The sequence below is a fragment of the Chelon labrosus genome (genome assembly GCF_963514085.1).
Source record: "Chelon labrosus genome assembly, chromosome: 22".
NCBI classification, from domain to species: Eukaryota; Metazoa; Chordata; class Actinopteri; order Mugiliformes; family Mugilidae; genus Chelon; species Chelon labrosus.
Window position 1 is genome coordinate 12,095,010 of NC_140355.1, and position 20,750 is coordinate 12,115,759.

Below are 20,750 nucleotides of genomic sequence, written 5' to 3' on the forward strand. Positions count from 1 at the left end.
TTACCAGGAAGCAATGCAGAGAGATAGAAAAGCGAAAACAGCAAATAATGTAATACAGAATAATGTTTTTTATTATTGTTAGAATACACAAAATGTGATTAGATTAAAAAAGAAAAGAAAAGAAAGAAAAGTCAAACACTGATGGAAGTCTCGACCCCACAGCTGGCACTTTATTTGTCCTTGCAGGTGCTTTCTCGTCAGTGTCTATTTGCGTACTTAAAGCCCTCCTTTACATGCTGCTAGTTCACACTGATGCTCGCAGTGAAACAGTTTTGCATGTTAGATGCACGCCAGGTCGCCTCATTGGGAATCTACACTTTATATCTTAATGTGTTTTTTTGTGTGGGGCTTTTTCACAGCAGACAGTGTCATAGCAGGACAAGCAGCAGGGAGGTACTGATAACATCAACAATGGCTCTGTCAAGTGAGGCAGCATGAAAAATAAAATATATGTTATTAATTACATCTATGTCAAAACGTCTGCCGTGAAAAAAAAAAAACACCCATTCCAAGTGGAGTTTCTGCACATTTCTGTTTTGTTTTAAACCTGAACATTCAAATCCGATATAAGAAAAACCCTTTTGTTTATTTTTAGCCTTTCTAGTGCAATAGCTCCATTTAAATCAGCTCATCTCTTGGTCAGTTTTACCACAGTACGGATCCAGACTGAGCAGGGTTGCACCGACAGGACAGGCAAATCAAGCAACTGGGGCCCCATGAGAAAAATGAGAAGTGGGGCCACCAGATGGCTAACTTCTTGTATATTTAGCAGTGACAACCCTTAAAACTACGAAGGCCCTGCAGTCAATTGACAATACTCCACAACTTCCCCTAGGGGTCCTCTTATAGATACCCTGTGACAGATTTCAGCAGACGTACGTCTTGTCCTGGGGCCCTCCAGAACCGAGCATCGGTGCTGAGGCTATATGAGAATATTTGACGATTTTACCTTTCTTCTAACAGCATTGCCAGACTGATACTTCTATGTTTTATCAAGTAGAAAAGTTTCACTGCCGCCAAATGCATGTTCACGAGTAGACTTCTAATGAACAGCTCCTTTTTGACCTAAAAAAAAATGCTCTAAGTTCATTAGTTGCATACTCAACTTCCTATGTTGTAACCAGTTTCATTTGAAGGCAGCATTTCGTCTAATACCTTGTACGGTGGCCAAATACTTTGAAAAGCTAACAACAATCAGCAGCACATTGTTAGCTAACATGCTAGCATGCTACACAGCACCCTCACTGCTCAACGCTGCTAGCATGGCTGTTTCCTCCTAGCCTTTTTTTCTCTGTATTGACATTTCTTTTCTACTACAACTTTTCTTTAAACTATCCACCACACAGTGAATGTGAGAACTGTAGTTGTCAAGAAAACACGAGTGCAAAAGGCCTCGGTTATGAATGCAGATATGGCTGCCAAAATACAACGTGTTTCAACGCTACCACGGCTAACTTCACAATAAACTGTTAGCGATGTGCTAATGGAGTTAAGTATACATGAGACATTAAATGGCAAACATACAGTACTCTTCTTTTTCACAGTTTGTTTTTTATATTAACTATCCTAACCCACTATTTTCAAATAATAAACCTCTACAACCACAAAACCTCATCTAAATGCTGTTTTGAGGGGTAAAATGAACTGAAGGATGAGCGTCATGATTCAGACTAATCACTACAGTACGGAGATAAAGCTTCCTAGCAAAAGGATCTGGAGCAGAAACAGCGACGCTGCCGACCCGAGGGGCCGCCCGGCCGTCCCTTTGAGGAGTCGGGCGTCTTTGGAGGCTGAGACGACGCGACTGAAGGTGGGGTGGATGTGTCTGAAGTTGTTCTGCAGGGGCGTCACCTGCTCTGCATCCTCCTCCGTGGAGAAGATCTGTGAGGTAAACTGAGCCAGCTGAGGAGAAAATACCAGAGTGTAAAAAAGTCCACAGAAAGCAGAATTTAAAAAGCAATAAAGAGACCTACTTGGGACCATGAGATGTAGATGGGCACTTCATATAAAGTCCAAAGAACCGCTTGAGAACATGGAGGGGTGGTGAGGCTGCCGTAGTAACGGTAATACTGACTCATGTTGTGCTTTGGCAGAAGGCTCATCAGTGGAAATGGCTTGACTTTAGTTGTTTGGCCTCGAGGGAAAAGAAAAGAAAAGCACAGCCGTGATGAGAACATACAAATAACTTGAAGCACGAGGATTTTCTTTGCTTGTCCTCTAACCTTTGTAAGCAACAGAAGACAGTTTTTGTGATATGTGTCCAAAGTGCACATTGTCTGCATAAACAACCTGCAAAGAAAGGACAAAACAACGTCACCTTCTCATAAACAGAAAGCTGCAAATACTCTGACAAATGTATTTGTTATATAAATTAACCAACATCGATGAAGAATCCAAGAACGGCGAGTCCCGTTGGATCGTCCAAGGCTGCCGACATATTTGGGTGGATGGACTTCATGTTGACTATGTGCATCTGGAAAGGAGAAAAAGCACAGAGACATCAAGGGAAGGCTGCACTGCACCGGTTAGCTGAGACTTTTGGATTTGTGACAGTGAAGAGCTGCCTACTGACCATACTGTACCTCCATTGGGTATCTGCGTCTGTCCACTGTGTGCTCAGAGCCGTTGGCGGCCGGTCCCCCCCAGTGGAAGTGGAGCTGGATGGTGTGGTACACATCTGGAAGACCTCCACCGCTCACCGCCATGCCACTCCCGACCTGCAGGATGACTGAGAGTGACCACGGACGTGTTACAACGAGAACATAACACACGCGCGTGTGTACGAGGAGTATCTGCTGTGTCTTCACCAGAGTGTCCGTCGTTTTTAAGCGTCCAGTGGCCTGTCTGGATCTCGTCGAAGCCCTCCAGACGTAGAGGCCCCAGAGAGTCGTTTCTGGTCATGTGATGGTCCAGATTGATGGGAGAGTGGTGGTGTTCAAGTAAGGGGTGACAAGAGGGGAAGGTGTCTCCCCACGCGTAGGGATCTGAGGATGGAAATGAAGTCAAACAAGCGTCAATCACGCAGGTGAATCTAACAATCTGCACAGAGCTACAGGATCAATCTTAAGATGAGTTGCAAGGAACATTTACTGGCTGCTCTGGAGCTTTTGATCACGTCACCTGACTTTCCTCAGCCGATGGACTATTTTAAAACCTTTGCATCTGTGTCGGCTTAAACCTTGAGACTGAAATACCATTCTTGACCTCGGAAACACCGGTTTACAAAAAGGAAAGTCACCACAGATCCATTAAGTGACGTTTCCAGAGCTTTCAGTCATTTCGCACCATCTTCACATTGGCCATTTCTTCATTAAATTGTGCTGCTGTTGACACAAACTCTCCCGAAACAACTTCTGTGCAACACTGGCAGCTCCAGAAGGGCCACTAAATAGATCTTGCTTGTTTTGTTTCTGAGTTTTCCCCCGTAAAACACTTGATGGTTGCACGCATCAAAGGCCTCGCGCAGGTAATCGAATGACAGTTTGAGAGGGTTACGAGGAGAAAAAACAAAAAAACACTGCTTTGATGCACACAGCTCAAAGAGCCATTCATCATCACCCATTCATGAGACACCGCTTCATTTTAAGATGCCACAGACCAGGATTCAAAAATGATAATTTACGTCTCATTGCTCCATTAAAAAAACAATCACACATGATCATTTGCCTTACATTAAAATAAACAAAAGTAGAGCTTTGGTCACTTACCACAGTGTGGCTCATCGTAACAGTAGTCTTCTTCTAGAATATAAAAACAAAGCAAAGCTGACAGGCGTACATTTCTTCCCTCTTCTTTATCTGCCTCAGATTGAACAGAAAATAACATTTAACGTCCTTTTTCTATCAGGGAGCCTCACCTGAACCGGCGCACGAAACAACAATCATCAGGAGAGCTGCGGTCCAAATCATTGTAGGATCCTGCGGCCCGACGGTATGAGCAACAGGTGTGAGCATCTGAGGTAGACTAAATTAAAAATGAAGGAGTGAGCGTGCCACTTAAATAGAGCGAGGAGGTGAAAGCTGAGTTTTTTATTTTCTCCAGGACTGATCAGTCAACTGTGTCATTACCAGTCTAGTGGTCTTTTTCTGATCAACAGGCTCATTGATGCGGAGGACGGCTTCTCGGCCCCCCTCCCTCCTCCCGCCACCACCGCCGCTGCTGCTGCCAGCATAGATGCTCAGTGACTAGTAACAAGAGCCATTCATCTCATGGGAAAGCCAGAGGATGTGTTAGCAGGCTGGATTAGAGGTGAACAGAATATATATGACTTAGTATGAGGGGGCTGTCACCATGATGATGGTTGGAACGTTTTGCATTTTAAACCTTTTGTTTTAAAGGTTTTCCTTTTCATTTAATAATACATGGTGAAAATAATGGTTTTGTATTTTAATTAATGGACTACTGGAGTCTAATTTCAGATTTGCTGATTAGTCCATTAGGAAGTGACTAAATTTTATCTCTTAACTGTGACTTAAATGAACCTTCATTTAATTTTTGTGTAAAATCCATGCTATGTTTCTTCATAAATTCAATCTGCCTTAACAGCTTAAGTGTTACCCATCCCCGTCCAGGAATAGATTGTGTGACTCTGTCACTACTTGGCTCGTGCGAAAACAAAGCCCCTTTTCTTCGGCCAACAACGCTCTCCAGCCGGGGTATCACTATCCCCTGCTCTGCCCGCTGCCTTATGAGTCACTGTGAGGTTCATTTTCATTATATCCACTTTCTTTAAATTATCTGAATCTTCTGATTGCCGTGTATTGGATTTTCTCAGGAGTGGGGGGAGGTGGGGATTTCCCACATTAATCCTCTTTGACATTTGGCCACCGCAGACGGAGGAATTTCCTCCACGGCAAGTGAATGTCGGCGATTGACGACAAAGTTCAGGAGCCACTGACGCATGAGTCGTCCTTCATGGTGCGATTTATTTGGCATTTGATTAGATGTACATCTACCTCAGAAAAACACAAGCTCCCCTGCAAATTAAGCTTTTTTTGTTCTTTTTTTTTTAAATTCAAAGGCTATGAAATAAAAGACAATGAAATGTCGCATTAGTTTGTATTATACATAAAACATTTCAAACCCAGAAAACAAAAAACAAAAAAAACAAAAAAAACATCATAGCCTAGCACAGAAAACTACTGTGTAAATGTTTGGGCTGGTTTTCAATGCATATAGATGTTAAACTATATGTCTTTGAGTCTACTGTACAGGACACACCGCTGAGCTAAGAAAAGAAACAAATAAATCTCTCAGCATGCCAAAAGATAAAAACATGCACCGCAGGTCCAGGAAGCAGGTTGAAAAATAAAATCAAAAAACAATGAGAAAGAAAAAAAAAGAAAAAGAAAAATCTCCTAAACACACACATGCACACTTTACTTGTTTCCACAATTCATGAGATCATGTTTGTTGAATAATCCGCTGTGGATTGTCGATGCAAAAAAAACAAAAAGGTGGAAATCAAGCTTAAAGATGAGCACAGAAAATGTTTGCATACAGTACATTCAAACATGAGATACACAGATATACAGTCAGACGCACATTTACAGCCATTTTTTCAGATCACAAGCAGGAGTGGATGCTGGTGGTTGTGGTGGTGGTGGGGGGGGGATGGGGGTCGATCCTGATCCGAGGAGCTGCTTTTATTCTTCTTCTTCTTCTTCGGCCTTTGCGAAATTCATCCTTGAGTGAATCAAACGATTGTCGTCGTAACGGAGGGGGGGGGATCTAAGGTTTGCGCTTTTCTTTTATCACATTTCCCAACACTAAAACTAAAAAGCCAAGCGGAGTCATCATCTCCATCACAACAACCTGAATAACTGAGAGAACAGATGCATTACGTGAAGATTCACACACACACGCACACAAACACATCAGGGACTCAAGGGGCAGCATCCAGAAGTAACTCATCCTTAAAAAGAATAAAGAAATAACTAAACTGAGGGACAACTGCAAAACATCAGAGCTTTGAAACCGGTAGAAAACACGCAACTGTCCTGCAAAGATCTGATGATAAAGTAACAACAATGCGTGACGCTTAATGACTGGAACAGCTATTTTTAAATATATTTTTTTTCCCTGTCAAATTAAAAGACTGCTCCTAATCTTCACATATACACTTGAGAAGTCTAAATCGCTTTGTTTGATCGACAGGGGGGAATCCCACAATTGAACAATCAAGATTACAACCTGCAGTCATAAATTATTATCAAAAAGAACACAATACCAAACTTTATCAGTATCACAACATTCTCCGATGCGTAACGCCTCGCGTCGGCATTACCTGATAAAAACCCCACGGCGGGTGGGGACACTAATCGTACCTTCTCGCGAGGTTAACCTCGTCGACTACAAAACATTTTCTGCTGCAAATCTGTGCTATAAACCTGGAAGACAGCCTCGTGTGTCGGACTAATAAAAGTGAGGGGTTTTTTATTTTACGAGCTGGTAGAAGTCGAGCTCTGGGGTCATGCTGCGGCGGACCGGGTGGATGAGAGCGTCACTGTAGCTTGGAGACTGGCGGTTCGATATGGAGTGTTTGAAAATGTGACGCAAATAAAAATAAAAACTGCACAAGGAGCAAAAAGCTGATCTCTCTGTCCGTACGTCCGTCGTTATTTGTTGTTGAGGGGCACAGACCTGAGGGGGGGGTATTTACACCAGGGCTTCTCAGCCGATCAGGCCAATTTTGAGACGTTTCAAAAGCTTTTTCAGAGTCAGCGCTAAAAGTAAAACTGCAGCCCGAATGTAGTGTTTTTTTCCTCTCTGTACAGCAACAGTCTTCTCTGCTCCCTCGGATGCCAGAGTCTTAAAAAAAAAAAAAAACAACACTAAGAAGGACAGCTGCAGGAGTGTCTTCAGAAAGAGACACGGGCTGCTTCACCTTCTTATACGTCTGTACAAACTTTAAGTGTCCTTTCTGGAGTCAGCATTTAAGCTAAATGACAGTCTGCTGCGTCCTCTCCCGGGTAATATCCAGGTGCAGCTCCCTGCCGTCCGCCCGCAGTCCTATACCACGGTGCTGAGGGAGGAGACGCAGTCTGGGGGCATGGGAGTGGGGGCGTGGCCGTCTGTTGGCGTGTCAGGCCCCACCAGGAGTGTGCTGCTATCTATGGAGTCCTCCCTCTCCTGAGAAGACGGCCCCAAATTTGGCACGGGACCAGAGGCGTTGGGGATATTGGTCTGGAGCCCGTCTCCCATCGCATTCATCTGGCTCGGCACCATGGAAACCCCGCCGTGTCCTGAGGGTACGGGAGGAAAAGGCGGACGAGAGTTTAGCGCTCTGCACATGATGAGAGTCTGACACAACAGGAGCAAAGACGCGCGCCTACCTAGGTCGACGTAGAGGAGGCTGTCTGGGTTGATGGAGGCTTCGTACGGGGGAGGGGGGTCGTCGGGGTGCTGGATGTCGGGGTATTTGTAGGCTGCGTACGGAGGAGGAGGCTCCTGGAAGTGAAAAGCGCCTCCCTCTCCATCATCAGACAGATGCAGAGGAGTGAGACCGGTGCCAAAGACATCCGGGCCGTAGTCAAAGCCTGGGACTCGTCTTCCGAGGTTAAAGTGGTGCACTGTGGAAATGGAAACGGAGACAGATGAGCATGTGAAAAGACGAGCACGAGTATAATTTGCTTTTCTGACTTTTCTACAGAATTCTGAATAGTTTCTCAAATAAGAAAAGACTGCTCTTTGCGTATCACTTCATCTGACATGAATATATGTTCAGCTGCAGCTAAAACTCATGCAGTGTGGTGTGCTGACTCACAGTTTCCTCCGATCAGGGTTTCGATGCGTTCACGTCTCCTCTGGCGGAGTCTGTGCACCATGAACAGCAGCAGGGAGAGGATGAGGAAGGAGGAGATGCAGCTGACGATCAGTCTCATCCCGCTCGCCATAGAGTCGAAGAGGCTGTTTCCATCTGAGGAGGAGGGAGAGGGGAGTAAAAGCATTTTGCGGCAAACTCATTACAAATTTATTCTGCAGTCCAGAAAGAGTCTGGAAAAGATGTGATGAAACTATGTGACAACACATTTAACAGCACATCTGCATAGAACGCCATATTTAGGCCAAGAGCAGACAGAAGATCACGCTTTATTTTAAGGAGGCTCATTTTAAACTTGATAACTCTCAGCAGTAAGGTAAATAATTCACAGTTCAAACTCGCTGGGCAGTAAGCATCAACATTTACGTTAATAAAGCTCCAAGAATTAATATTAAAAGCTCTCTGTGCGTCGATCACCGTGGACGTGGCAGTACCTGGATCCAGGCAGGTGAACTTGCAGCACTCTTTGGGATCCTTGCGGAAGTGCTGGCAGCCCTGAGGCCGCTCGCACAGCGCGGCAACGCACATCTCAGGCTCGCCGTCGTGACAAGTGCAGCTCAGACACGGGTCGTCTCCCTTCGGGGTGAAGTAGTAGCCCTCGTTCACAACATTGTCTTTTATATCCACGCACGTTTGCCCTGTGAAATAAAACATCGAAATGTTGTTTAAAACAAACTCCCAACAAAACAAAAAAAAGCTGCTTTTGGCATTTCTGACGACAAACTGAGCCCATACCCCTCTTGCACAGGAACGGGGACTTCTTGTAGCAGTTCTCAGCGTGCCAGCTGTGCAGGCCTCGTTCATTCATGCTTTTAATCTGGAAACGCTGCAGCTGGGCGCAGAAGACGTTGTCCTGGGTGGGAGAAGCCTCCCCGATGTCCGCCAGACCTTCAGGTGGCAAGAACACCTGCATGGACCCTGTTGAGAAACACAACATTTCAAAACATCAGCACACACAAATTACAGAAATGCATCTAGTCTTTTCTAGAAGCTTTAATACCTTTATATGCAACCTCCCAGCGGCCCTCCAAGGAGTGGTTCTGATTGGTGATCACATACTGGTAGCCCACCCAAAACCTGTAAAAATATTAAAATAAATAAATTACTACAACCTTTACAATGTCAAATAGACAATTTAATTCTTCATGCATTAGCTAATGCTGACCACTAGATGGCCTACAACCAGTAACAGAGCACCATCTCTCCTCCAGCTCTGAAACAACTTGCTCACAATTCATCTCTATTATTTATTTAATATAAACCAAAACGCTCTACAAGGAGAAAGCATAAGTTTAATGAGTAAGAAAGCGAACTTGCCACTTAAAAGGTTTTTGGACTGAGCTGACTTCTCTTTTGAGTGACCGAAACACGACAGGGCTGATTTCGAGCGCGGATGTGTAGCCAAAGGCCAAATAAAAAAGGCAGAGAGTGACGTTAAAACTTACTTGCACTGGTCTCTGCGCTCACAGATTTCGTCATCGAAATCCACCTCGATCTTCAGTATGAACTGCAGCTCCTCGTTGGTCACAAACGTAGCCAGGGACCCGTTGACCTTCTGACACGTGTCCACGGCCTGCCAGTAGTCCACCTTACTCAAGTAGACTTTGTAGCAGCTGGCCGTCTTCTCGTAGTGGTGCCACCCGGTGGGACATTTCTCTGTGGACACAATCGTCGGGCACATTCAAAAACTATAGCATAGAAGACATCTAGTCACCGTCGATCACGATCATGTTTTTACACTTTCTTTTTCTTTGTGTTGCATTCCTATGTTCAACCCATCAAGACGCGCTTACACCTGGATGAATAATCACACATTTACGCCACTAAAGGTTGCACTTGTGCCGAGAAAGTGTGAGCTAAATAAGACGGAGAACAACAGTCTTTCTCGGTTCCTGCTGGGTTGATTTCTCCCAACAGTTTTAGGGGACGATGAAAATGTCCCTGCGGTCCAAACTTGCCACAAGTGATCAACTTAAATAAAGAGCACAGAGAAGATGCTTACTGTTAAAGCGCACGGGCTGAGCCACACCGATGACGTCTTCTACCTGGTCATATCCGTTTCCAAAACGAAACCTTTCCTCCTTTATAACTGAAAAACAAAAAATATATAGACATTAAAGTCAACAAGTGTAAAAAACAGCATTATGTTTTAGGAAAAGATCTTTCAGCGCACATATTGGTTTATGGGGTGCACATTATTTAAAGCTTCCAAGTGCATGATGATGACTATAAATTCAAGGCTGCCACTGATTCAGCAGATCGTATCCTCTCGTAAATATGCTGAGGATTTTATTTTACAAACAACAGAAACCAGACTCTTCTCCTGAGCACTAAATTACGTCGAGAGGGGATTCTCTTGAAAATATTCCACTCAAACACAGAAGCTACTGTGTCACCTCACGGGGAGGAAATGTCCGAAGGAAGAAGATGTGTAAAGGAATGACGAAACTCAATATTTTAATGGCTCCGTGAAACATCAGACACAAAACTGTGAGTCTTCTTTTGTTCCTCTTAGTTTGCAATATTGAAAATGACTGAGATCAACAGGAACAATGGCTGCATATAAAAAGGGGAAACAGCTTTTTGGTTTACACCGACATTCAGACATTTATTTAGTCCAGTTTAAACAGGGACAGAAGCGCGCTGACGTTTATTATTAGCCAGATGGAGAAAGATTGTCCTTTAAAGATGATTATACAAGTACGGAAATAAACATAATGTTCCTCTGTTGACTCAATTAACTTGTAACTGCTGACAGAAGAGACAAAAGGCAAGTATAACAACTTATAATAAAAAAAAAAATAAACATTTTTTTGCTGAAGCAGGAGTTTCCGGAGTTGAAGGGGTTTGAATTATTGAGGAAGGAAGAACAACTCTATTATTATTATCTTTAAAAAAACTAAACACACTTTAACTTCTTAAATTTAAATTGTTATTTTATATTTTACCTGATTCTCCCCAACCTACTTACACCAGCTTTGTATTTTCAGTTTCCGTTGCATTGTTGAAAAGTATCTTGTGGTTTTGTGTCAACCTGTGAATTAGTGCGGAGGATTGCTCCACCTCTCCACGTCATCCAACAAAGAGATAATCCTGAACAAGAACAGTCATTTTCACACACTGCTGCTGATGCAGCGTGACGCCTTTGCTGATACATGTGTAAGCACTGTCTGTGGTTTTTTTTTAGGCTCTGTCTGTGAAACCACAACACAACGTTATCTTCAGCTGCAAGCTTGTTCATCTTCACACTGAATGTACAGCACATACATGACTAATTAAACTAAGTAGTTCTATAAATGTTATGAATGAACAGAGGCCACTAGGAAACCTCAATCAGTGCGGCCGACAGTATTTACTCAAAGCATGCACAGCTATCGCTGCATGGAGGTCACATGCTGAACTCAATCCTTTCAATAATTCCCGTTATGCGGTCAGAGGTCTGGGAGTGAGGTCTTTCTGGATTTAAGGGGGAAAACAATAGGATTTCTGGTCAGAGGATTAGCATTAACTGCGACGTCTATGCAGCGAGGAAGAGATCAAGCGACGGTAAACAAAAACAGAGACACGGACACATGTGCGGCCAATTTAACCGTGCCCCCCTCCCCCCCCCTCCCCCCTCGCCATCTGACGCCGTCAATCCTGCAGTTTGATCCACTTTGTTGGACTTAAAACCATTTCCTGAGCAGATCGGCTGAACTGAGCTGTGTTTGGAGAGTTAATTGTTTCAAACATACACTAAAAAAAATGTGTCTAGGTCACCCTGCTGCGCAGTCAGGGATGCGACTGCTTTAACACGACAATCTACTACTGTTCATGTGTAGTCAAGGTGCTTTAGATCCCACTGGGCGCATTCACACCTGTATTTAGAGCTGCTCAAATGTGACTCGCCCGCCCAAGTGTGAAAAGGTCCTGGGTGTTGCTATTTCTTTTCCAGAAATCAATCACGTTATGAGTGTTAGGTAACAGAGCGGGGTGTAAAAAAAAGGGGCTTAAGTGAGCCGTACTCACGGGGACAGTCCATCTCGTCGCTCTTGTCCTCGCATGCCGTCCAGCCGTCACACTGCCAGGACAGTGGGATACACTGCATCTTTCCACTGCGGCAGGCGAACTGCCCAGGGCTGCAGCGCTGCTCTGAAATACAACAAGAAGTTTTTTTTTCGCGCGGTCAAAACCCTGCACGTGACCAAGGCCTTTTCCAAAACAAGACAAAACCGTTGTAAGTCCGACATGACACGATCTTAGATGGTGATTTTTGGGTGGTACGGAATAAGCAAGCAGATTAATGTTCAGTGACGACAATCAAGTGCAAACTGGGGAACTCACAGCTAAATAAGACGAGGATGTTTGTTCTGAATAATGTTTAATACGTTTGTTCAGGGACGTAAATCAACCAAGGGAGAACATTTCTTTCCTGTCGCAAATCTAATCATGTCAAAGATTAATCGTGCCTTCGAGCTACTGCCTCTTCTGTTTGAAGCTGGACGTTGACAAAAACCTACTGCTAATTTATCATATTACCACAAGATCGGCCCACTGGGGATAAAACAACAGTGCTTTTGTCAGCACGTCGTAAAGTAAGAGTTGAAATAAGAGGGCAACTGTAAAAAAACAGACCTACAGGAGACCCATACATGGTGTCTGTCTTAGGGCTTTTTGTCCATTTATGCCCTTCGGTATGTGCCGCAGGTCTCCACGCTCTTATGTTAAACACATATGGCGTCAAGAGTTACTCATGTGATGAAACAACAGGTCAATCAGCAAGCTCAACAGTGACAGTGTTCAGGGGAGACAAGGCTGCTAGAATAATATGGGACTAAGATAATAACACAACCACATGTGTTGTGCTGTTTATAAAAGGAACTGCTTGTATGTTCTAGCAAGAAAAAGTAACTACACTAGTAGACTTGCTTACCTGACAATAATCTTGCCAGAGCTAGCCGCGGACCTGAAACAAACAGAGACAACAGAGTGACTGTCCTGTACGTCAGCTTCTTTGTCTTTCGGGAAAAATTACAATCAAACTTCAGCCTTGACTTAACAAAACAAGCACGACAGCTGATAAAAAAAAAAAAAGGTTTATCCTGATTCTGCCGTTCACTGCGTCGCCAATGAGGAAACCTACCACTTACATTGCTTGGCGCATGTCAGTCATTCCCCATTTGCCATCTGTGTGTTAGGGTACAGGTGGTACAGTGCACCTACAATGGAGCTGGAACACCCACTCGCCTGACAAACACGGCAACACTATTTTTACTTGGGAATAAAAGGAGCTCCGAGCTATTTCTAGGCTGTGACTGTTGTTTCATCTGTGCGCCAACCATCTCAGGTGACCCCCGTAACCCGCACAAGGCCACGACCTACACGGCGGCAACAAGAACTAGTTGTATTAGTGCTATAATTCTGCTTCACAGATTAATAAATATACAAAAGTGGGCTTGTCTCTTGGTTTTGAAGTGGAAAATATATGTCATAAGGCTGGATTCACTTCTCTCTCCAAGCGAATTGAGTTAAAACATTTCCCTGATGTTTTAACTCCGTGACGACTTTTCATTGGACTTTAACACAACGGGACGATTGTTCAAGCCTTCAAAAACCATCATAAACCATATTATTAAAAATCTGAAGCGCAATGTGCCCTTTTCTTTTCACTCTGCTACAAACCTGGCTTTATCAGGCTGCGCCAACATTATTTTGCAGGACATCCTGCTTACTCTATTGTCAAGATTTAGCCACGCGAAACAAGAACGGCCATCTAGCTTTGCTCCAAGCTTCCCGTTTGTCAAAAAGTCCCCGTGTAGTAGTTCCTGAAAAACCGTAACCCCGTTAGAGAGGGTTTAAACACAAAATCTACGCCAAGGTTGAAGCCGTGCCATTAGCGCACGACGAGAGAACACACTCAAACGGGAGCGCTCTGCCAAAAAAAGGTGTTTTAAAGAGCCCCTGTAACACGGCAAACGTCACCTCGTCTTAGTTAACGCTAAGTGGATTGAGATGCATTACAGACCCGGTCTCCCGTCTCCGTCTCCTGGGACTGAATGTATTATCGTCATCAAGCCTGGATGTGTGTGTGTGTCACAGTGATGGATAACCAAGTATCCCAAATACATTAGAGAAGGATCACTAATAATTAATGGGTGTATTTATAGAGAATACATGTAACGAGGTAAAAGGTTAAGGTTTTGGCAAGACAGTTGGATGCAAAGATTAGATTTAACTCGTGTGTCAATATCCAATAGGCATCAACACTTTTTTTGACGAGCATGCCGGGTGAAAGGGATGTGAGTGTTTCCTGTACATGGCTGCCAGATGCCAAAAACAAGTCCTCTGACAAAAATTTACATATTTTTATTTTTGCAGACTTGTTGGGAAGACGAAGAGGCACATTAAAAAAAATAAATCCTGAATATTTCTATCTGTATCCTCTTTCGGCTATAGCGATATGTGCCTGGTTTCTGTCTTGGCTGCATTTGAGCTAAAAACTGAATAAAAGACTGTACACCTGCAAACACAGACTTTACTCTGGGGCAGGCCAGTAGCCTACAGCTTTAAAGGAACAGTATGTAAGAAATGTATTTCAATTAATCATAAAATGGCCCCGATATGTCACTAGACATGAAGAAATCACTGACAACAGTGTTCTGGCCAGGATATTGTCATTTAAAAGTGAAAGTTGCAGCCCTCAACTGATGTTGATGTTGTCATGTTGTGTTTTGGTCTGAGGCGCCACCCTCCACCTATCTACCAATCACGAAGTCAGTAGAGTTTCGTCATCCGGGTTGCCAGCTCTGCTCTAGTTACCGCAGCTGCAGCTACGAACGTGTCGGATAAAACATGTATAACGTTACTAAACCTAAAAGACCTCGTTATGAATCCGAACTACGTCGTGACAAAGTCCGAAATAAAACAAGGATTTGTATAGGAGATGCCTTTGAAAGATGGAGACGGCTGAAAACGGAGACGAATTTGAAGACAGACGCCAACGTTGCTAATTTTCTCCTGGCTAACTTACTTGTACATAATGTAAATGGACATTTCAAATATTCACGACAGTCGAACGAAGTTATGCATGTTCGTGCAAAGTAACGTTACGTTAGCGCATACAGAGGAGGTGGGTCATCGAATTGAAAAGGTAAGGAATTGTTTGGGAAATAAAAACGGCGAGTCGTCATTGCTAACATTAGCGATGCATTATGAGCCCGTTTCTCTGTCATTATGCTGAAACGCCGAGGAAAACAACATTGAGTAGCCTAACGTTACCTCGGCAACCCGGCAACCTCGAGTCAGGGGGGAGGTTGGAGGGGATACACCGTTCTACAGTATTTTGAAAGTGATTGCAGTACCAGTTTTGGCCACAATCCTACATACTGTTCCTTTAAATGATCGGGTAACACAAGTCGAATTAGAACAGCTTCTATCTGTATCAGTTTCATGACATTATCTGAATTTCTAGGTGATTGGGACGCTGTCTGAAAGCTCATCTTTCCCTCCATGTTCAGTAAGGATTTCATTGGGATAGAAGCCTTGCTGCATGCATTTGTTGAGGTGTTTTGCTTTGGAGGGGGCCACTGATAGCTTGGAATTAACCACAACAAATCTAGAGTAAGGTAAAGCATGCTGTGTATATATATATAGTCGTACGTCGGGATGGGAATAATGACAATACAAGCCAAACGCAACAAGAAGGAGGTTTGGATTTAGTGAAGGACAAACAAGACACAAAATACTTTACTGAGACTTTTTTTTCCTCGCACAAGCTTTAGATTTATTATCATTCTGTGATATGTGCTCCTCTACAAATGAGTGAATACCGTTTGGAAAGCAAGCCTCTGCAGCTCTTATATAACCAACGGGAAAATACAACAAAAACTATGATGAGACCGCCCCGGCTCCACACTGAAGTACACCGGCCTTGTGCACACTCTGCATCATCTCCAGCCGCTGATGATTCATACGAGCGCGCAGGTTTGCTGTTAAAAGCACTTAGTGGGACGTTTCCTTTGTGTCACTTCACATTTAAAACTAATATTTTTTTTTCTTTCTCTAAGCTCTAAGCAATGATGAAGTCCCCGCAGGTCGGTCACCCCTCCCTCAAGAAGCAGCTACAGTCAAGCAGTTTAGAAGTGAGAAAGAAAAACACGACTCGAGCTATTTTAACTGGACGCGATGAAGTTAATCGCATATTTCTATTTTTCCTGTTTTGCAAGTTTCAGTTCTGATGTGACACGAACACCGCTTGAACACGGTAAAACAGGTTGCTCTAAAATACAGTTACAACACTTGCAGAGTGTAACGCTATTAGAAAATGGCGTTCACTGACATAAGAAGGGATCCTTTCTATGTTTCCTGGACATTTTCAAATCCTCTTGACGCACTTTCAACGATACAGGACGGCGGCAGCAGCGGCAAGAAGTTACAGGTGTGACGGTGGAAAAGTCTAGGTCTAGTAGTAGGTCAGAGCTATTTGGGACCATCCTGCAGCAGGAAATAATTCATCTGTAAAATGTATTATTTACCCCACAGCGGAGGCGAAGTGGAACCATAACTCAGCTTCATGTTTGGGTAAATAAAAAATTTTGGGGCTATCTTCTTTACCCGTACTGGTAGCTGCCAGGACACACATTATTTACTCTGTAGTAACTTGTGGCGGCATTTCAAATCCCCTTTATTTAGGTCAATGCAAGTTAACCGTCAACCACGACTGTACTCTCAGGAGTAAGATGGTTGGCTGACCGTTGGTTGATGCTGCCTGCCAAAAGTCAAAACGCTGCCAACTTGTTTGGTGTGCCAAAAAAAAAAAAACAACCAGCTCATAAACCTGCTGGGAAAGAAAGGTCGCTTAACCCCATGAACAATGAACAAACTTTAGCCGACTGGTTGCTCGGGTTAATGTCAGCGTTAGGAAGCTTTAGAGTCTTAATGTCCGTACCATACAAATTCACCCAGGCTCTGCGCGTGACGCCTCTTTCGAATATATCTGCCATTGTCTGCATTTTCTGCCCAACTACAAAATCATACTGAAACATTTTTAACCATGAATGCGCCTTGCCGCCTTGCCCGCCTCGCTCGCCTACAGTTTCAGGTTTACAATCCTGTCTGTGTATCATGGGAGTAAACCAGATCGATCACAAGTCAGGACACGCACGCATGCTAACCGCTCAGCCTCATAATCGTTGTGTACTTGATCCCAACCATTTCTGCTTTTGCATCTGCAAAACTTGCACAAAGCTGTATAACGTTCAGTATGATGTACGTGCACACGAATCATGCAAAGCTGCAAACTGGCCAATAAACGCGATTCTGATGATATATTTCTGACCTAAAAGCACAACTATATGCTGTGATTCTCCCTCATATGGAGGGTTTATAAAGTCAAACTACATTCGAATATGCTGTGTGTGTGTTTTTTGTTTGTGTAGCTCGCTGGCAGAAATCCAGAAGGAACTGCACAAGACAAAAGGCTCTTCACAAATCTTTGGAAGCCATTTCCAAAACGGGATAGTTGCACAGCAGCCATCAAGAATAGCTGAACAAAATTTTAACATTTGAGAGGGGTTTATCGTTCGTGCGATAAACAAGTTCTTTATAGATGTCGAAACATTTAGACTAGGTTTTAGGAAATTGCTCTGTGATGAATATCCTGTCTGATTATGTAAGACACTAATAGATTGTTCACTCCAACCTGTGCGTCTATGTATCAACCTATATTCCAGCCAACTTATTTTGGAGCTGAGTGCCCAAGTCGTGCTCGTCAAGCCTGCAAAAGCACACCCTGTGATACAGCCAGGCACAAACTATATTCACCCAAACAACGAGGGGCCGTTTATAAACACGCAGAAGCGAAGCCCACGGAATACCCTCTTTAACAGGATGCTCACAAGCCTGAAATATGCACAAAAGAGGATCTTCACCAGTCAGATTACTCACTTAATTTATGTAACCAAACTGTGTTGTGCTGACTCTTGAACATTTGAGCAAATCGTGAAGTTTGTTCTCTGGAAACTGTACACTCTGACTGTAAATGAAGCCTCTAAAAAACAAACAAAAAAAAAACCTCGACACAAATAGGAATCACACAGCGTTTTTGTACGTGCTTGTGTAATTTGTTTTCTGGGCAGGAGGTCACTCCTTTGCACTGCGCCAAACAATTATGCGTTTATCCATGAGCCAAACTGATAACGGTTAACTCTAATCCACACGATTGTCAGGATCACAAGACCCGGCCTGGAGGAAACCACAAGATGCATTTGTCCTCTTGGTGCCTGAATGCACTCAGAGGAGGATACGTAAACATGTGCGTGCACAAACAGGCATCTAGTCGAGACAAATGACCTAAAATAATTCCCCTTTTGGGTTCATAAGACATTTTGCGACAAACGCGTCTACTCAGAGAGCTGCAGTCTGTGCATTTCCTTATTTTTTTACATGGTTTTAATGTGTTTGTGTCTTCGGCATGTGTAGCAGCTGGGACATATGATCACCAGCCACACAATATACAGTTTTGTCTTGATTTATCAAGTTAAAAAGGTACAAAAACACAAGACAAAGCATCTCAAGAGGTTGTTATGACAAATCAAATTACTGCGTTATTAATAATTAACCACGAAGCTCAACGATATGTCAGGTTTGGTGATGCAGGAGCATGAATCTCTGACATGCATTTCAAATTATAGCTTCACAGTGGAAGCAGATGGAAACCAGTGGATGTAAGGGATGGGTAAACAAAACTAAATTCACAAACATTTTCCAATTTAAACGACTTAAAACACACAGCTTGAATAATGGGGAGAACCATCTTATTAGCATTTTCCTTATATGTAATAGCACCAATATGTGTTGAAGCTAGCTAATAGTTAAAAGGCAACTGTTTATTTTGAAAACAACATATAGTGCTACCTGTTTATTTATTTTTTTACTGAAAATACCATGGACGTGTGGAGTATATAAATAGTTTAATGGTTTTATTGTATAATATTTGACTGTTTTAGTTAGTTTAAAAAAAAAAAAAATAACCATTAAAGTGCCGATAACAAGGCGGTCCTCCACGCTGACAGCAACAACACATAAACGGTTTAAAAACCACCTGAGTCCCCGGTTCGTCCAGAAGGCCTCTCCGCCGGAACCTACCGCCCTCCAGCCCACGGCTGTAATCTCTTCCCCCCACTTTCTAGTCAAGCCCACGGGAATGTCCACCAAAGAAAAAAAACATATATATATATATATACACAACTTTGGTTATATTTACCTGTCCGTGGTGGGTCCGTTAACGTGAGGACGAAGAGAAGAGAGAAGAGGACGAAACTGCTGCTGTCAGCCTTCGGCAACATTTATCCTCCATTCATAGTAACTCCTCTATCCAGAAAATTTAAAAATATACCGAGGATCTGCACCGCTGCCGCCGCCGCCCTCTATCGAAATTATACCATTGAGCGTTTATAACAGTTTGGGCCCATTTTCACGCACTTAAAGTATTAGATAACGCCAGTAACACGCGCAAATGAAGCATAGTCGCACCTCGGGCTGTGGTTAATCTGTCCGAGCAGCTAACGTTAGCTAACTGGCGCTACCGTTAACGTCGTCCGTCCTCTCCTGCCTGCGCTGCTGCTGCTGCTGCTGCTCGGTGTGGAGCGGCGCTCATCCAAGATGGCTGCGGCCTCCCATCACAACAATCCCAAACATGCAACGCACAGGATATCAGCTGGAGGAGCCGTCGGGGCGGAGTTTAGCAGCTTATACCCGGACTGGCACACGGCATCCGATGGGTGTGTGTGTGTGTGTGTGTGTGTGTGTGTGTGTGTGTGTGTGTCCGTAGGAATCATTATGGGATGAATCCAGCATTTAAAACGTGATTACTGGCTGTGATACAACGGCTGAGTTTATCAATACAACATCACGCGCTCTGGACAAACAGGAAGCAGTGCCGATTTTAAATTATGGCCGTGCAAATTAATTAAAAAAAACATAATTTACTTCAATTTATTCAACAAATGTACACATCACTGCTTTTAAACTTTTTTTTACACAGAAGCCATATTCTATCTTTACACAAAATAATAATAATAAAAAATAAAAGTAAAAAAAAAAAATGTTATATTACTTTACTACATTTTTCCCTATATTTTATTTTATTTTTCTAATTATTTTATTTTTATTTTTTTAGCTATCTTCATGTGTTTTTCAAAGAGTTTTATTCATTTTTATATTTATTTTTATTTTTATTTTTTACAAAAGAAGCCATATTCTAGCTTTATATAAAATAATTAAAAAATAAAAATAAAATATTAGTAAAAAAAATTATTTTACTTTACTACATTTTTACCTATATTTTATTTTATTTTTCTAATTATTTTATTTTTATTTTTTAACTATCTTCACCTGTTTTTCAAAGTGTTTTATTTATTTTTATATTTATTTTTATTTTTTTAGAAAAAAAGCCATATTCTAGCTTTATATAAAATAATTAAAAAATAAAAATAAAATATTATTAAAAAAGATGTATTTTACTTTACTACATTTTTACCTATATTTTATTTTATTTTTCTAATTATTTTATTTTTATTTTTTAACTATCTTCACCTGTTTTTCAAAGTGTTTTATTTATTTTTATATTTATTTATTTTTTTTACAAAAGAAGCCATATTCTAGCTTTATATAAAATAATTAAAAAATAAAAATAAAATATTAGTAAAAAAAAATTATTTTACTTTACTACATTTTTACCTATATTTTATTTTATTTTTCTAATTATTTTATTTTTACTTTTTAACTATCTTCACCTGTTTTTCAAAGTGTTTTATTTATTTTTATATTTATTTTTTTTTACAAAAGAAGCCATATTCTAGCTTTATATAAAATAATTAAAAAATAAAAATAAAATATTAGTAAAAAAAAACTATTTTACTTTACTACATTTTTACCTATATTTTATTTT

General features: G+C 42.1%; 2 protein-coding genes across 3 annotated transcripts; both read right to left on the reverse strand.

Moving 5' to 3' along the window:
• Positions 1-1,638: 1,638 nt before the first annotated feature.
• Positions 1,639-3,997, reverse strand: car15 (carbonic anhydrase 15). The gene is made up of 8 exons (XM_084572958.1): positions 3,857-3,997; positions 3,708-3,740; positions 2,808-2,984; positions 2,583-2,728; positions 2,381-2,473; positions 2,223-2,289; positions 1,974-2,134; positions 1,639-1,902 (listed from the first exon to the last, which is right to left on the reverse strand). Exons 1-8 carry the CDS (start codon positions 3,951-3,953, stop codon positions 1,678-1,680), a joined length of 999 nt encoding a protein of 332 aa, XP_084429084.1. The 5' UTR covers positions 3,954-3,997; the 3' UTR covers positions 1,639-1,677.
• Positions 3,998-4,905: 908 nt separating this feature from the next.
• dgcr2 (DiGeorge syndrome critical region gene 2) lies at positions 4,906-19,427 on the reverse strand. 2 transcript variants are annotated; one of them, XM_084572141.1, is made up of 11 exons: positions 19,065-19,427; positions 12,735-12,767; positions 11,831-11,953; positions 9,825-9,911; positions 9,268-9,478; positions 8,823-8,899; positions 8,558-8,740; positions 8,257-8,460; positions 7,766-7,918; positions 7,335-7,571; positions 4,906-7,244 (listed from the first exon to the last, which is right to left on the reverse strand). In XM_084572141.1, the coding sequence occupies exons 1-11, from the start codon at positions 19,144-19,146 to the stop codon at positions 7,012-7,014; spliced, it is 1,623 nt and encodes a 540-aa protein (XP_084428267.1). In that variant the 5' UTR covers positions 19,147-19,427; the 3' UTR covers positions 4,906-7,011. The 2 variants fall into 2 exon arrangements, with proteins under 2 accessions (XP_084428267.1, XP_084428268.1); XM_084572142.1 differs by lacking the exon at positions 12,735-12,767.
• Positions 19,428-20,750: the final 1,323 nt, after the last annotated feature.

Coding starts and splice junctions, on each gene's coding strand:
- car15 (XM_084572958.1), bottom strand. CDS start 3,953: ATGCTCACACCTGTTGCTCATACCGTCGGGCCGCAGGATCCTACAATG. Junction 2,985..3,707: donor TTACGATGAGCCACACTGTG/GTAAGTGACCAA, acceptor TTCCATCCTCAG/ATCCCTACGCGTGGGGAGAC. Junction 1,903..1,973: donor TCTACATCTCATGGTCCCAA/GTAGGTCTCTTT, acceptor TTTTCTCCTCAG/CTGGCTCAGTTTACCTCACA.
- dgcr2 (XM_084572141.1), bottom strand. CDS start 19,146: ATGTTGCCGAAGGCTGACAGCAGCAGTTTCGTCCTCTTCTCTCTTCTC. Junction 8,900..9,267: donor GAGCGCAGAGACCAGTGCAA/GTAAGTTTTAAC, acceptor ATATTTTTACAG/GTTTTGGGTGGGCTACCAGT. Junction 7,572..7,765: donor AACCCTGATCGGAGGAAACT/GTGAGTCAGCAC, acceptor CCATTTCCACAG/TGCACCACTTTAACCTCGGA.